The sequence below is a fragment of the Cryptotermes secundus genome, unplaced genomic scaffold (assembly GCF_002891405.2).
Source record: "Cryptotermes secundus unplaced genomic scaffold, Csec_1.0 scaffold1116, whole genome shotgun sequence".
Taxonomy (NCBI): Eukaryota; Metazoa; Arthropoda; class Insecta; order Blattodea; family Kalotermitidae; genus Cryptotermes; species Cryptotermes secundus.
In genome coordinates, this window is record NW_019738890.1 from 158,156 (window position 1) to 175,225 (window position 17,070).

A 17,070-nucleotide genomic window follows, 5' to 3' on the forward strand; every position below is an offset into this window, starting at 1 on the left:
TTGCACTGAAAAATAAGGAAAACAGGTAAGAAAACGAAATGAAAAACAATGAAAAATAAACTATACTCAGCCACTCTCAGCCTGTCGAGTTTGTTCTGTTGAGAACGAAGCAGATCTGAGGCTGCAGGATGCAATCGCCATGTTCACAACCGTCTGGCTGCACGTCGCTCTGCTGCTTCCTTGGCACGTATTTGAGCCATTCTTTGTCTCATTCGCTCGCTCGCTGATGCCCGTTCTTCCCCAGTTTGATTTGCAATTACTTGACGCCTTGCTTCCGCTCCACGAGTACGACGACCTAAGTTTGATCTTCCACGAGGCATTATTTGGATGAACTAAAGCAGATCGATTGCACTGAAGAAGAAGAAAGGAAGTTATAACAAAAACATATAAAATTGCAAAACATTAACAAAGGAAAGAACACAAACTGGAAAACAAAGAAACAAAAAAAAAATACTAACAAAATATTTCAATTCAAACGCAGATCAATCGATGCAGCTCAATCCCACCGCCAACTGCACTGAAAAATAAGGAGAACAGTTAAGAAAACGAAATGAAAAACAATGAAAAATAAAGCTGGACCATTTATACCTCGCGGATGCTATACAATGAGGCTTCTGTTGTCTATCACTGGGGAAACGCTGCCAGAGCCGAATCAAAAATTCTGTGTGCAAACTCAGGATCTCTGCTGTGATTTCACTTGGAATCTCTTGTGATACTTGTGACCTCGTGATACTGAACAGTCTCCAGACCTACACTCTCTTATACATATAGCCAGCGTTCGGACGGGATAGGGAATACCTTATCAGAGAGTTAGTTTCATCTGTTGCTTAGGAAATGCTAGCACAGAACACCTTGTAGAAGTGTTTGGTTTCATCCGTTGTTACGCAACGGAACCTCTTATCCTCTCATCTCCGGAGAAACGCGTTTGTTGTTTTGGCAATTCCCATGCAAATGTTATTGCGTTTCCATGGAAGTATACTTTCCGGGTTCACGCGTGGCCAGGTACAGCTAGTAGTATATAAAAACGCCCGTATTCGAATGAATGCAACGTTGTGTGAAAATTTCGAAGCAATCGGTGAAGAACTTTCGGAGATTTTCAAGGGCTAACAAACAACATTTACATTTTTATTTACATAGATTAGTATTATTTGTTACACCAATTGCATGAACATATATAAAAAAACACCCTTTCATATTCTAGTGTTTGTGTTTAAAGGGTCAACTGTCTGCTCAGCTTTCTTCTTTGACTTGCAGTGTGTTGACAAAATTATCATTTTTGCACGTGTGATATTATTAAAAGGACCAGGGACCACTTGTACATTCAACAGGATATTCACACCGATTAAGATGGAAGTACATCATGCTTCTTTGTTTTGTTGGGGTTTTCTCATTGATAAGTAATGACAAACAGTAGTGAAGGAATGAAATAGCTTACTATAGTATGAACCACGCAGCGCAAGGAACCACATAATATAAACATCACACATTAACCATTGGCTCCTGGCAACATGAAAGAAGAGTGATCTATTCTCTAGGAGAATGGTAATATTACGCTACTAGCATGGCAAGCCAATGCAGCAAACAGAAGAAGAAATTTGATGAAGCTTATGTGTGGTCTACTGCAGTGACAAACGCTAAGCTACTCGCAGCTTATAACATTTTGAAAGATAATTTTTAATTCTTTTTAAATATCAACTGGTGAATTTAGGTTCATCTAGTTATTAAATTAAGTTTAACTTACTATTATGTATACAACTATATCATATGTATGATTTTTATGCTGATTTTTATTATTTTATTGTATTTTATTGTTAATTTTAATCAATGTCTAATCTAAGTTTTTTCTAGGTTGTGAATTGAATAGAAACTAATTTGTATGAACCATTTAGGAAAATGGGAATGTTAGCATTTCAGTTCAGTAATAATATGCAAGAAACTTTCAGCACTTGAAGATGACCTGTTTTAGGATGAAACATGTAGTGTGCTGTATAAATAAATAAGTAATAAAGTATTATTGCCTTGATGGTAAAAATGTATGTTCATTGTTATAACAAGTGGCAGAATGGAGGTATTAAATTTTACTGCAAGGAAGTGGAATTGTGAAGACATTCTTCTCATACCCATTTATAACCAAGTTCATTTGTTCCCAATATGTTTTAACATTTTTTGTTCTTAACTTTGTATCCTAGTCCCAAAAGTGGTATTAATGTTCCATCTTCTGTAATGGCCAGTTCCTTGTACTATAAGTATATACAGTGAAACCTCAGTATTGTAAGACTTCATGAAATTTGGGGAAAAAATGCTCGATCTATCAGATACTTCTAAAGGTAAAGTTGTCCCTGTACTGCTTAATTAATTAAGCACAACACCATAAAGGGGTATAAGGTGTTCTTGACCCTGTGTCTAGGTGGGAATGAGTGTGAGCTTAATGTCCTTGCCACTCTACCCCTGGGGGAAGAGCCACCAGGATCCAGTCTGGATGCTATGTCATTGAGAAAAATCTCTTTCCCGTGCCAGGAATTGAATGCTGGCTGTCCAGCCTGTAGCCCCTCACTATGCCTACTGAGCTATCAATATCCAAAAATAGTTGAAATACAAAAGACAGGTCCGTCCCCTAGCATGTAATTGTGTATAGTGTCATATGGCACTGATGTTTGAATGATGATATGGGTGTGGAAATATTTCTCCTTTCTGGTAGTGGTTGTCATGGGGATGTATAATAACGAAGAATAATTCAACATCTTCTTCATTAGCACTGTCAGAGTCAAGAATTAAAGATTTTCTTAAGTTTACATAAAGTTTACATACGAGAGTGCAGTCATGTCGCTGATTCCCTCACTTCAATTTCTGTACATGCACACATTTATAGGAATACTGTAAGAAGATAACAAACTTACCGTGCTTTATAACAGGTGTTGGAAGTGACCCCTTTCTGCTTGCAAACATGCCTCGCATCATATATATAAATTATGCGACACTTTCTTAAGTTGGTCCATGGCAATTGAACTGATTACGTGTGTTATTTCATTCTGCACAGCTTCACTGATACAAGGATTATTCTTATAAACTTTTCCCCTTAGGTTTCCCCAAAGATAAAGATCGTAAAACCTTAGATCTGGGGATCTGGTTGGCCACAGTCCCCTGCTGATTATTGTCTTGAAACACTTCCTGTATTGCGACCATGGATGCATTAGCTGTATGTGCTGTAGCGTTGTCTTGCAGAAAATACCCATATTGGCTTTCTTCAGCAGTCAGGTGATTGAAGAACGGATTCAGTATATGATTAATGTAGCAGTCAGAGTTCACAGTTTTGCAGAAAAATAAGGGCCCAGTGATTCGGCGTGGACTTACAGCACACCACAACCCCTACTTTTCACTATGTAATGACACTTGCCATATAGCATGAGCATTTTACGCACGTAATTAGTTCAGTTGTCATGGACCAACTTCAGAAAGTGTTTCATAATTTATGCAATGTGAGGCATGTTTGCAAGCAGAAGGGGGTCACTTCCAACACGTGATATAAAGCATGGTAGGTTTGTTACCTTTTTACAGTATTCCTATAAATGTGTGCATGTACAGAAACTGTTGTGAGGGAATCAGTGACATGACTGCACTCTCACTAGTGGGGAAGGGTATGGTAGTTGTGGAGAAATGATCCATCTGCTCTATGCTAGCGAGAGTGTGCACATTTATCATCGCTGATGACTCATTCCGGTATTGGCAGTTACAACAGCAATCTGTGAGAAATGTATCCCACTCACGCTGCTCCCGAGGTTTCCTCAATGACTGAATGCCTTGTACTTGCAGCCAACCCCTTGTGTTGTGCTTCACAAGTGAAAGTCTTTGCTGCATTCTTGGAAGTCACTGCATAGGCATACTTGCAAGAATAAATTAGTCAATTCATACCAAAGTGGCCTAACAGTCCAACATAGGATGCAGCTTAAATCACACTAATACTTGACATGCGGGGGGACACGGTAGCATAGTTGGTTGAGGCACTATGCTACAAGCCGGAAGGTCGCGGGTTCAAGTCCTGATGAGGTCATTGGATTTTTTCAATTGACCTCATACTTCCAGCCGCACTATGGCCTTGGGGTCAACTCAGCCTCTAAATTAAATAATTTTCTTGGGGAGTAAAGTGCGGCTGGCGCGTAAGGCTGACGACCTTACTGCCATCTTTGAGCCGATTGTCTATATAATGTGGGACCCTCAACATCTCAAAACCCTATGGGCCTTCACGGCCTGTTACAGGGATAGCTTTACTTTCTACTTTTTACTAATACTTGACATGTGTACATTACATTCTAGATCGTTCTTAACGCTATGATTAGAATACAGTCATCTTTTTGACATTGTGTACATAAGATATGGTTGTGAAATAGGTATTATACCTAATTGCTTAACTGTAAAATGCATGCCACAGTAATAGAATGTAAACTGTATGTGAACTCATAGCTATTTCATTTTTCTAACCTAATAAGATTAAGTTTATGCAAGTTACTACACTTGTGATGAAAATTACTCTATAACATATGTTTATAGGAGCCATGACATTTTAGTTCCCATGCCCATGGCATTACACTGGTAGCACAGGTCTCGTCTCCTTATGTCTTTCACTCAGCCATAGAGTGAGATTGCAAAATAAGTTTCATCAGTATTTACTCAAGAGAAAAACTGTACTGAGGCAAGTTTTCACGTGGCATTTAAAGTTTTAACATTTGTGGTTATGGTAGTATGAAATTTAGGATTTGAGGTTTTTGCACTAGTGGTGTTTTACAAGTGGGGAAGTCGTGACCATCGTCACTAAAGACAAAGTGAGTTTGATGAGGGACAGACCTTTAAACATATGCATGTATAGTTGTAATCTGTGACTTCCAAAGCCAGTAGAAGTTCAGGGGAAGGGGTATTATATATGATAAGAAGTAGAAGATATGGCACAGTCCCTCTGCAGACGAGCCAAGTGACACAGTACACAATGTAAGAAGCTGCTGGACTGATGAGGAAATTCAGAGAATATCATGTGATGTACAGTTCTCAGTGGTTCAGACTGCAAATGCAGATGGTGCAGAAAATTAAGTGCAAACAGTAGTAGTGGCTTGTTATGAATTGCTTATTGTGTTGAAGGTGAATGTGGAAGTCATTTTCCTTGATGCTGTCAAATACCACTTGCGATTCCCTTAGGATGTCAGACACTGTTTCAAAATGTCATCCTGTCAGTTTCATTTTAAATTTGGGAAACAAAGTGAAATCACAGGGGCTAAGTCTGGTGAATAAGGAGGATGGGGAATGATGACGATGTTGTTTCTCGCAAACTCTGTGGTTTTCAGGAATGTGTGGGCAGGCACGTTGTCATGGTGTAGGAACCAGTTATGGTTACTCCAAAGTTCCTGTTTTTTTTTTGTTGCACATTTTCTCTCAGGCATCTCAAAATGTCACAGTTAAAGTCAGAGTTGACCATAGTGTTAGGAGGAACAAATTCACGGTGAACAATCTCCTTCACAGTGAAGAAAACAATGAGCATGCTCTTTGTTCAGCTCTGGACCTGCTGTGCCCTTTTTGCTCTGAGTGATTTTGAGCTCTTCCACTGTGGTGATTGTTGCTTTGTTTCTGGATCATAACCATAAATCCAACTTTCGTTACCTGTTATGATCCTAGAGATACATGTAAAAGTTGGGTCCTTGTTAGCTTTCTCTGGTAGCTCAAGACATGTTTATGAGTATGCACTGTTGGTTTTGTTCATATATGAAGAGTCGAGGAACAAACTTTGCAGGAATGCGGAGCATATTCAAGTTTTCTGTTAAGATCTCCTGGCAAACTCCATAACATCCCAGTGGTGTGTGCAAGCTCATGGATTGTTCAGTGACAATCTTTGTGGATGAGTTCACGATTTTTTTTAACGCTTTCTTTCATTTTGCTGGTGCTTGGTTGCCCTGAACGTTCATCATCTTCAGATGATACTTGACTGGCCTTGAAATGTGCGTGCCATTCAGAAATTGCTGTCTGGCTTAAAGAATGTTCTCCAGAAGCTTCACGAAGTATTTCAAGGGTTTCGATAGTGTATATGCTGAGCTTCACACAAAACTTAATGCAGACACTTCGCTTGATTTTGCCATCCATCACAGACAAAATGATAAAGAAAGTCGGAAAAGCACTCATGTAAAAACAGTATGTGTTCACAGCACATGGCAGACTGATGCAATAGTCTTGTGGAAGTGTGAGCTTGGCCTCCCCTCTCATCTTCTTTTACCGAGGTGGTTACAACAGTAACAGTCTGGGAAATTTCCGATAGCACCTTGTAGGTATCCCTAGTGGTTTCTTTCCTGTGAATTTCCCACCAAAATCCTATATACATTCCTCTTCTCCCCATGTGTGTTACATACCCTTCCCATCTCAGAGTCCTTGACTTGACCATTCTTATTATGTGAGTTATGAAGCTCCTCATTATGCTGTTTCCTCAAACTCTGTAGGGATCAAACTTGGTAAAGAATATTACATTGCATGTGTGACGAAATACATTACATATCTTCAGCAATTTCCTCCAATTTTCACAGTGTTACTGACCAACTGGGAAATATTGTAATAGTATTTTACCATATTATGATTATGAAAAATGTGTAAATTTACAGCATAGGAGGCCTTATATTAGACTTCACAGTATCAAACTTCAAGGGAATAGCAGTGTACCAACCTGTGATCAATGGAGTTGGGGGGAATCTTGTGGCAGTACAGGCCAGCCGCATCTCAACATCATTGCATCAAGATTCCCGCCTTGGAAAACTGCCTCATTACGCATCATCTGTTTGTCTCAACCCACTCAGTGTCTTCTGCAGTCAGGGTAAGACAGAATATCCAGAAGCTGACCTGTTGTGTTTGCAGCTGGATATTTACCTTTGCTGTTAATTTATACATTGAGTGCTCGCAAGACAATACGCTATCATATTATTGTTCCTTTTCTTCCACTTTTAAGACTCCTTTTAGCAATCGGTATAAGAGAGTTCTTGGATATGTGACTGTCCTTAACACATTACATATTGACGTGAAACTGGTGCATCTAGCTCATGTTCCCAAAACATTGAACAATCTGTCTATCTATGGCACTTGCAGACCTTTGCTTCTTTTTCAGTTTCTTAATCTATACATAGTTGATAAACTACTTGGATGGGGGATCAGCCCATCACAAGGCTGCTACCTACACACAGACATCCATGCCTCAAGTGGGATTCGAAACCACAATCCCAGTGTTCAAGCAGGCAAAGATGGTTGATGCCTTAGACCGCGCAGCCACTGTGATCAGCCACATTGAACCATAACCTGTGTGAAATATTGTACCGACCTCTACTTCATAATGCACAGTGTAATAGAATGTTAAGGGATTGAGCACCGTACTGACTGTGATGTTCTGTCCAAAAAGGGTGTGAAAGTTTGTGCAGCATGTGCACAGAAAAGAGAGCAGATGAAATAATATCACGAATGTGAAAATGATAAAATTTGAATGTAAACTACTCTGGAAAGTTCTAGCTTACAGTTCTTTCAGAAGCACTAAATGTACTGCGACCATGATGTATAATGATAGTGTCTGCTGATATGCGCTGTGTCAGAAACAAGACTTTTTTTAAATCAAAGCTGTATTGCATTTTATTAGATCATTATGATGAAGCTCCATTATGTTTTCAATACAGAGGTGTAAATGTTGATGGTCATGTTCATAAGACACTGTAAAGAAGTCTGTGTTTGACTGATGAGATGAGTTGGTGCTGCAATAAAGTATTTTATTGAACTTCAGAAGGTCTGGGAATGAAATCTCAGGGCAAGAATTCCTTATGGACTTCTCTGTTATTGCTTGATTACTCCAGGGGAACTATGGAATAGTACCCAAAAATAGATGTTCATCTCTTTTTTCCCCAGTTTATATAGGTGCATGATCTTAACACCATTTATTTTTTATTTTAAGAATGTTAATTACAGCACAGATAATGCGTATTTGATGATGTAGATTGGTCATGACATGTACGGAGTAGGTCTCAGTGCCTAAGATGTTTTCCCACCTTAAACACTAAAATAATTTGGTCCCCAAGTTACTTTATCCTTGTAACATATTATCAGAAGCTTTCCTGATTAAAAAAGCCCCCCCCCACATCAGACACTACAAAAGTAATGCTTTGCCATCATAATGCTTTTTTATATCTAAATGTGGGTAGTTAACTTCCCAATTGTGAGTCACTGCTTCAGTTTCCTACAAATGTGCAGGAGTGAGTTGATGCTGCAGCATAGATACTCACATGTTGTGTTGTAGCATCCTCATGTGCCGTGTCGACTTTTTATTTATATATTTACTGTCATCTCATTTCCAGCTCACACTGAAAGTTTTAAAATTCATTTTTTTTAACTGTTGGTTGTGTCAAGTTGTATTTCTTTATTTAACATATCTATTAAAGTCTGAAGTATACTTTCATTTATGCACAGCATCTATTGTAGACTGGAATATTTTTATGGTGATGTGTATATTTTCTTCCATTATGTCATGTGTAGATGTTATGAGCTTTTTAGTGATTGTTTTATACCTTCATGGTAATGTTATGTTGGGCTGTTAATTGTTGTGAATTGGTTGTTGTGTATAAGGTATTTTACTTTCGTTCATATTCTTCTATTGTGAGTATAACTACCGTTCTTTTCCTTTGCCTGTTTTTGTTATGGTGTGTTTATTTGCTGATATTTTGATTTTTATATGCTATTAATTTTTACTCTTTTTGCTCGTTATTTACGTAATTTTAGAGGTTGAACTTTTTAATGTTTTTTGTGATTACATGTCTATATTACTGTTGATCTACTGTATCAAGATTACTTATTACAGTCTCTGCTTCTAGAGCTAGTGTTTCTAAAAAGAGTTTATGCTTATATTGTAGGTTATATTTCAGCCCTATATTTAGCTCTTGTATTTCATCTTGTGTGAAGTGTATGTCTGTCGTGTTTACTACCCAAGAGTAATTCCTGTTCTCTTTTGTTATGTTTTATGTTTGGGATTTAGATAGGTTGTGTATGTCTTGTTGTTTTTGGTCTATTTTTTCCATTTTCTGTTATTTTTCATTTATTGATTCAGTGATTCAGTATTAATCCAAGTGTGTTGCCAGGTGTTTGCATTTTGTATGTGTGCATGGTAAAGTTCTGTGCCACACTGTTCTCTCTTTTTGTATAAGAACTTATTTCCTTCTTTATTTGTAATGTTTGTGCTTGTGATTTTTTGGCTGGTGTGTTATGTGTTAGTATCTTTGTGTTCGCATATTTTGGAACTATCTTCATTTTAGGCATGTTTCTTAACATTTGTGCTTTCATATAACATATGACATAACAGAAAAAACACATCACCACAGAAATATACCAGTCTATGAAAAATGCTGCACATAAATTAAATTATATTTCAGATTTTAAATTTGAAATCATGAAATTAGGAAATCATATCGACATGCAGTAAGGCAGTGTACAAAAGTGCAGCAATTCTAATTCACCTGATGATGGCCAATTAGGCTGAAATGTGTTGTGCAGTAGATGTGTTAAAAAGATCTACAACTTGGAAAAATTTAGCATTTAAAAAGTTTTAAATTTTGAATTTTAAAACTTTCTTTGTGCGTTGCACGTGATATGGTGGTGAATGTATGTGAATAAAAAGAAAACTAGCCCTCCAGGTTTACACATGGTTCACAAGGTACAGCTTCCTGGTCTAATACTATCGTATTCACATTAGTGAAATGCATTTCTTTCACTATCACACTTAGAACAATTCATTACACTTTTCAGAGTATATATGTAATGTATTTTAATAATAATTAACTAGTAACAAAGCACTGTAAGCAACCAGTATTGAACAGTCACAATAATGTGAATTGATTGCCATTGAACATTATCTTCAACAAAGCACACCAAAATTCAGCTTTGTAATATGAGACATTTAAAATGAAAGAATTTATAATAAATTTGAATAGTGTATGTTAAAAATACATATAGTGGGCTTGTGACTTACAAACTGCAGTATATCAGGCTTTGACAATGAATATGAATTGTCATCTGACAGAAAAGGATTATTGTATAAAATGTGACATTTTTGAGAATTATGACAGTGAATGTATTGAGAACAGTAAGAGAAAAAGCTCTGTTGAACCAAAGAAGAAGACATTTTTGGTAATGGGTGTGCAAGAAATGTTTGAGGCAGTGCATTGAAAGAGGAAGGATTGGTGAAACTATCAGACTCTTTTGGTGCAGGCACAGGGATTTTTAACACTTCGCAGACCGTCATTTTTAAACCTACTACCCTAACTTGTGCACTGTTCACTTTAAAAATTAATATAAAATCTCCTAATTAATTTAATGAACTAAAATTTTTGGAGAACACTTACCAGTGCTCCTAGAAGTGCTTGAGAGTGTGATATTTCTGGAAACATTCCCCTTTGTGAAGTGGCATTACACAGAACTTTCGCATGTAGACAGGCATACTCCTTTTGTTGTATGGGTCTTTGTCAGGATTATAAAAGACATCTATGAGTCAGTCACTGCCCAAGCAAAAGAACAGAGTACCCACAGCTTGCTTACAAGGTTTCGCTGTATCACCCTGTGGTTACGATTCAAATTTGTTAACATCTACATATGTCTTAACATCAGTAACATTGCTTAGCTCCCTCTTGTTGACTAGTTGGACAGCAGTCTGACCTGGTTTCTTTAGTTCCAGACAAAATATTGTGTGGTACAGCAAATGAAATTTGTTTGTTTTAAATATTTCACTGTTTTGTCCAGGAGGCCATGCCAGAACTGCAAGATTGCTTCTGATGATGGTTATTCCAGGCCATCTGATCTTCTCATATACAATAAGCTACCTCCAAGCTGGTCACACGTCGCTCACGCCTATCTTCGTGGCAGTGTACCTTGTTGCAGCTATCCTTCAGGCAAGTTAAAGCAAGATTAATGCTGAACATAAGTTACGATAATCATTAATGTGTTCTCTCAATAAAGTAACTGTATGTATTCTGCAAAAGAATTTTATTGCTGACCATTAGTGGGCCTGACATAATTGAAGTATTCTTCTTCTGGCACAGTTCACATATCCCATTTATCTTTTCTGTAATTAGTGGTGGATGCAGTGGAGCACAGGAGTTGCACAGTGACATATTTTGTAGGTACTAAATTAGAAAAGAAGAAAATTGTGATTTAACATTGCATCTTTGTTAGGTGACGTGAGAGTGCAGTTACAAAGTAACATTGCAGAATATTGCAGAAATTTTTGGTTGAACAAGTAACCAATCACGCTGGAGCTGAGCATTCTGAATTGTTTGTTACAAAGGCAATAAGTGAGTCATACAGAACTGATTTTTAATGTGGAGCTCTAGGGATTCATAGGTGCAGATATAACAGTATTCTGAATGACTGTGAGAATTAAAGTATGGGTCCTGCTGAAGAATGCTAACCATCACCTTCTTCATAGCTCATGAGTGTGCTGAAAGCTTTATTAGTGATGAGCACTGATGAATTGAATTAGCCGTTATGAATTATTTGGGCAAATGTGAAACTCTGTTGACAGTGAGTTAAAGAGCAGAGTGGTCAATATCAGGCAAAATTGCTAGGTTGCATAAATAGTAGTTGGGATACAGGATTGTTATGCCTGTAACATAAATACAATAAATAGACCACACGCTGCAGTCTTCTTTTAATTAAAATGAGATAAAATTCTTTTATAATTTGTTGTTTCACTTCACTCAGGGTGTTGTCATTTCCATAAAATATATTAAAATATTTTTCTTGCAGCTTGCTTAATTAAAAGAAGACTGCAGTGTGTGTTTTTTTAAAATTGAATTGGAACAGTGAAACAGTGTAGCAGTTTTAACAAGGTCTTGATTGAATATCTGTAGTAAAACACATGAAGATGGCCCTTTGAGGCCGAAACATGTAGTGTTAAAGAATATATTCGAGTTAAAACAAGTGTTGCAATTTAGACGGATTATAGACAAATGGACGCTAATCTGAACAATTGCAACGGGATGCTGAAATACAGAATTACCAAAATATATTGGTTGGTCATGTTATTTTCCATTTCCCTGGTTGAGGTGCTATGCTACAAGCTGGAAGGTCGCGGGTTCAAGTCCCGATGAGGTCATTGGATTTTTTTCACTTGATTTAATCCTTGCAGCCACACTAGGCCCTGGGGTTTACTCAGCCTCTAACAGAAATGAGTACCAGGAATTAATTAAATAATTTTCCTGGGCAGTAAAGCGTGGCCGGCGCATAAGGCTGACAACCTTACTGCCATCTTTGAGCCGGTTGTCTAGATAATGTGTGACCCTCAACATCTCACAACCCTATGGGCCTTCATGGCCTGGTAGAAGGATAGCTTTATTTTTTTACTTTTGCTAATAAAATTATGTTTCCCAAATGTCTGTAATCATGCAACACTTTCCTGCACATGAGAAAGAACCATAGCAGTGCTGTGATTACAGCAGATGCTTTGACTGGCAACCAGTGTGTAACTCTCCAACATGTTTGTAAGTAATTTGCACAGATAACAAACATTATGTGGAATGGCAGTGATCAAAGGTTATACAGAATTATAAGATTCAACAGTGAATTTTTGTAACTAGTCTGTAGGCTGGGCAACCTCAACCTCTAGACCAGATTAAGGTCTCACCCTTCCTCTTATCCAAAGGATACCACGAGTTTTTCCCTAAGGGTGGTTGAGTGGCAAGGGCATGAAGTTGCCCACTCATCTCCATCTGATTCCAAGGCTAAGTATACATATAGCTCTACCTCCATTCTTTCATGCTTCTTCATTATGTGGTACTGAATTAAGCACAAAATAGTTTTTCTTTTACTTTACATAAGAAAATGTACAGAAAGTGCATTCTGTAATACCCACAAGAATGAGTTCCCACAAAGTCATGTGTATTGAAGCTTCTCAAAAAGTGATAAATCATGGATTCAGTTTGACAAGAAGGAAGAATCAAAGTGGAATCTTCTAACTGAAGAGAACGTTTAAGATATTAAGGCATGGCTAGAGATAGGTCATCACAAATTGTTTAGACCCCCGGAGGAGGAAAAAGGTATTTCACTGGGATCTTCATTCACAACAAAAAGACTAATGCAATTTCATATGCCAGGACTTAAGGAACCAGATTATGCAGCAAGAAATCAGTGTTGTATTTGGTTACTACAGAATGTGCATAATGAAGTAATGGACCCATGCTGTTCGCAATCAGTGACCATAGTAGTCATGTCAGTATGCCCAAAGTATGAATGTGGAAGGAAGACAATTCTCATGCCATTCACCATGTGCCATAGCACAGTGTAAGGGTAGTGGTGTGCTGTGCTGGAAGTGTGCGTCAAATAATGGGCACCTGTACTGTGAATTCTGATCAGTATGCAAGCAACATAGTGAATTTCTTCAGAACTTCTGAATCTGACACAAAACTCATATATGAGCTGTGAGGCATGCTTGAAAGTAGAAGGTTAGTTGTAGCAATTCATGTAGAATATAATAAGTTTGTATTGTGTTTTTGTAGTAATCAGAAGTGAGGTTCTGTTGAAGTAGAGAGAATAAGTGTCACATGTAGGGAAACCCTCCGTTTTGCAGTAAACTACACCATGTTGTCACAAGCAGCTCATTTCTGTCTCAGTTGAACAGTTTGAATATTCAGTGGTACTAGTGTTTTCACCTCATGAGGTGACTTGCAATGGCATAATTTTCACGAAATATTCACGAGTTTTTGCATGGATAGACACATGCAGTTAATTAATGTTTCCAAGGAAATAACTCAGCCCTGAAAACGGCACTGTTATATAGAATTTTGGTGGGCACACAAGAAGGAAAGGAACCACTAGGAAGGCCAAGACATAGGTGATGGATAATATTGTGGTATGTAGATCTGTTGCTAGGTGGCAACCACGAGATAGGCGACTGGACAGTGGCTGTTCCTAAGCAGCGTCCTGCAAACAGCAGCAGAGGAATGCTGTTTTCTGTGCAGTGCACTAAGCAAAAATTGAACAGTAAGAGAGGAATGATTTTTTTTATGTGGTCTGTGCCATGATATTGTAAGCAGGACAGTTGGAGCAGTGAGTGAGTTGTGAGGCAGACACCAGCCCTTGAACTACATGGGCACAGCAGAAGTGGACAGTGTTGAATCTGGCGCCAGGCAACGACTGGTGAAGACACAGCAGACAGAAGACAGTACGTGCTGTAGTGAACTGGAGAGTATATGAGTTAGTGATAGCGATATAGCTACTTGTAGTTACGATCTGTAAGCATTCAGTAAATCCAGTTACCAATCCAAACCCCATCTATAGTCACTATATCATGTGAAGATATTAAAATGGACCATAGAGACATATGGTGGTATGGACTTGATTGATCTGGCTCAGGATAGGGACCAGTGGAGGGCTCTTGTGAACACGGTGATGAACCTTCAGATTCCATACATAACTGGGAAGTTTTTGAATAGCTGCACTACTGGCATCTTGTCAGGAAGGACTCAGCTCCATGAAGTTAGTTAGTTAGTTAGTTAAACAGCACTGTTGAACTGTGGTAGCTAACAGGGAAATTAGTTCAAAGCAAAAATAAATTTCTAATTCATGAAATGAAGAAGTATTCATATAAAATTTGTAAAACCTATGAAGGAAAATGTTTTGCTTTGTATAGTTTTTTGATAACATGAGCTTTTTCTGAGAAAATGGTTGTCAAAACCTAAGATGATTGAAGTAGACTGACGTTCTTGATTAAGAGCTTCTTTAATCATTCTGGATTTTCCTAGTAGCAGTAACTATGATTGTGATGTTTCTTTGTGGCATATAGTATAATTCTTTAATCTATGAAAATAAGTGGAAAATTTTAATTGTGAAAACATGCTTTAAAAGGAAAATGTGACACTGATATGTTGGGATTTTGGACTTTATCCATCGTCCTGGTTTTTAAGATAACAAATCTTAACAAACAAAATTTTAATTGTGAAAACATGCTTTAAAAAGGAAAATGTGACACTGATATGTTGGGATTTTGGACTTTATCCATTGTCCTGGTTTTTAAGATAACAAATCTTGTTATACACCATCGTCAGAATCCTATAGTAACTACTTAGGAAAATATGAGTTTTAAACTTTTGATATTCTCATATCTGCAGTGCTAAAATTTCTGGAAGCTTTAATTTTGGGAGTTGGAAGAGATCTGACTGAGTGTTTCTCTGGTGACAGGTCTTTATGCTGCTTTACATCTGCCAAGTAATGATTCACTGGATGTGGACACATCGTATAGATCCTGACAACTCTGCAATCCCATATCTCACGGCTCTGGGTGATTTGCTGGGCACCAGTCTGCTTGCTGTTGCTTTCAAGTTCCTATACCTGGTGGGAGACCGTGATAGTGATGTAGGGGACTGAGCTACTCTGTGTTTGATAGTGTGCATAATATGATTTTTAAGTGATAATTTGTTTCTATACCTAAATTGTTTTGTTTCCAAGTCCAAATGTGCCATTAATATTTATCAGTTTGAAATTATTTATAATAATATGATTGGATTTTAAATGAATCCTTAATATTTTTATGGCTGTGGAATTTAATTTTTAGGGAAAAGAAAGACAATCATATACCAGTAAAGGATGCAATACAGACAGTTTACCTGGTACTTTAATTAAACTCATTAGTCAGTCAAGTTTAGAGTGTGATACTTTTTATGAATATTTTGACTTGTGTTTTTTTTGTGAGAAGTGTCCATACTTTCTTCTGCCGGTCCAATGATTTAGTCATGACCCATTCCAAGGCTAAAGGAATTATTGTGCTAACTATTGCATCCGTCCAATAAATTCCTTTAGTCTTTCAAGTACTGTAATTTCCCATGAACACATTACCAGTGTCTTGCAGGCTGAGGTCACTTATGGCACTGCTGTCTGCAAGTTGTGCGACCCAGCATGGTGTATTATCACCCCACTTGCCTCCTTCATTCACTCTACTACTTAGTTCTTCACTTCATGCCTTCATCACTACCCCACAAGGGTTGCAGCTGCACGTAACATGAAGTACCAGTGCTGATATCAATCGTGTGTTTTATCTGTCACAACACACTGAAAGGTTTATTTACATCAAGTGTGTACGATGAGTTTATTGATCTCGATGGTGTCCTACTACATGTTTTAGCTTACGGAAGCCATCATCAGGCAGGTATACGTTACTAGCTATTCTCAAACTATTGAGTTGCTTTCTATATAGGCATATGTTACAATATTACAATTATTGCTAATATTTTTAATTTCTAGCATTCTGTTAAATTGTTAAACTTATTGTTTTTCTTATATATATATTGTGTGGATAAAAACTTAACTGGTATATACAAATGTTCATGCAATGGCATAAAATATAACAGTAGATTTAAAATTATAAAATAAATTACAAAATAAAATACACTTAGATATTATGTTGCAAACATGATGTTATAATATGTAGTGGTTGTTGCAGTTGCAAGTCAGTTTCAGACTGACTGTTAACAAGATTGGACAGTGAAATACAGAAAATAGAGGAATATATAAAGTAAAAAATCAGACTAGAAATAACAGTGTACATCATACTGACTGGTTCCTAACACACAACCATCTCATAGGAAAACAAAATTGGAATAGAACATTATCTGTAGACCACTACATATTGTGATGTGGATGGCGCAACGCTCGGTAAACAGCCCCCCCCTCTGCGGTGACGTAACAGCATAGGAGTCGCTGCTGCTGCTACGGTAACAGGCCAGTAAACACCCCCTCCCCATGGTGACGTAACAGGAGATGCCATGGATACTATGCAGCAATAAAGAACTCGGCAGTGTTTCCCAATAACGCCTGTAAACACGGCATTTATGCAACAGTGAAACGAGGTGGGTTTTCCGCTGTCTGACTGACGATTTATAAGGGAGACTGGAATGTGTAAGGAGTGAGTTGAAGTGTAGCAACCGCCGAAGCCAGTTACTATTTGGAGTATGAGTAGAAGGCTAGCAGCTTTGGAAGAAGCAGAACCGAATGCGTGGTAATCAGCGATAGTGTGCGATAACTGAGAAGTCAGCC

The 17,070-nt window shown here is 37.7% G+C and overlaps 1 protein-coding gene across 8 annotated transcripts in view; it reads left to right on the top strand.

Moving 5' to 3' along the window:
* LOC111871311 (solute carrier family 41 member 1) overlaps window positions 1–15,643 on the top strand; it is a 46,216-nt gene extending 30,573 nt beyond the window's left edge. For all 8 annotated transcript variants that reach the window (XM_023864326.2, XM_023864327.2, XM_023864329.2 and 5 more), the window contains 3 exons: window positions 6,630–6,838; window positions 10,786–10,934; window positions 15,220–15,643. In XM_023864326.2, the coding sequence (XP_023720094.1) occupies window positions 6,630–6,838; window positions 10,786–10,934; window positions 15,220–15,405 (544 nt within the window). In that variant the 3' untranslated portion in view covers window positions 15,406–15,643. The remainder of the gene's footprint in view (window positions 1–6,629; window positions 6,839–10,785; window positions 10,935–15,219) is intronic.
* The last annotated feature ends 1,427 nt before the right edge of the window (window positions 15,644–17,070 follow it).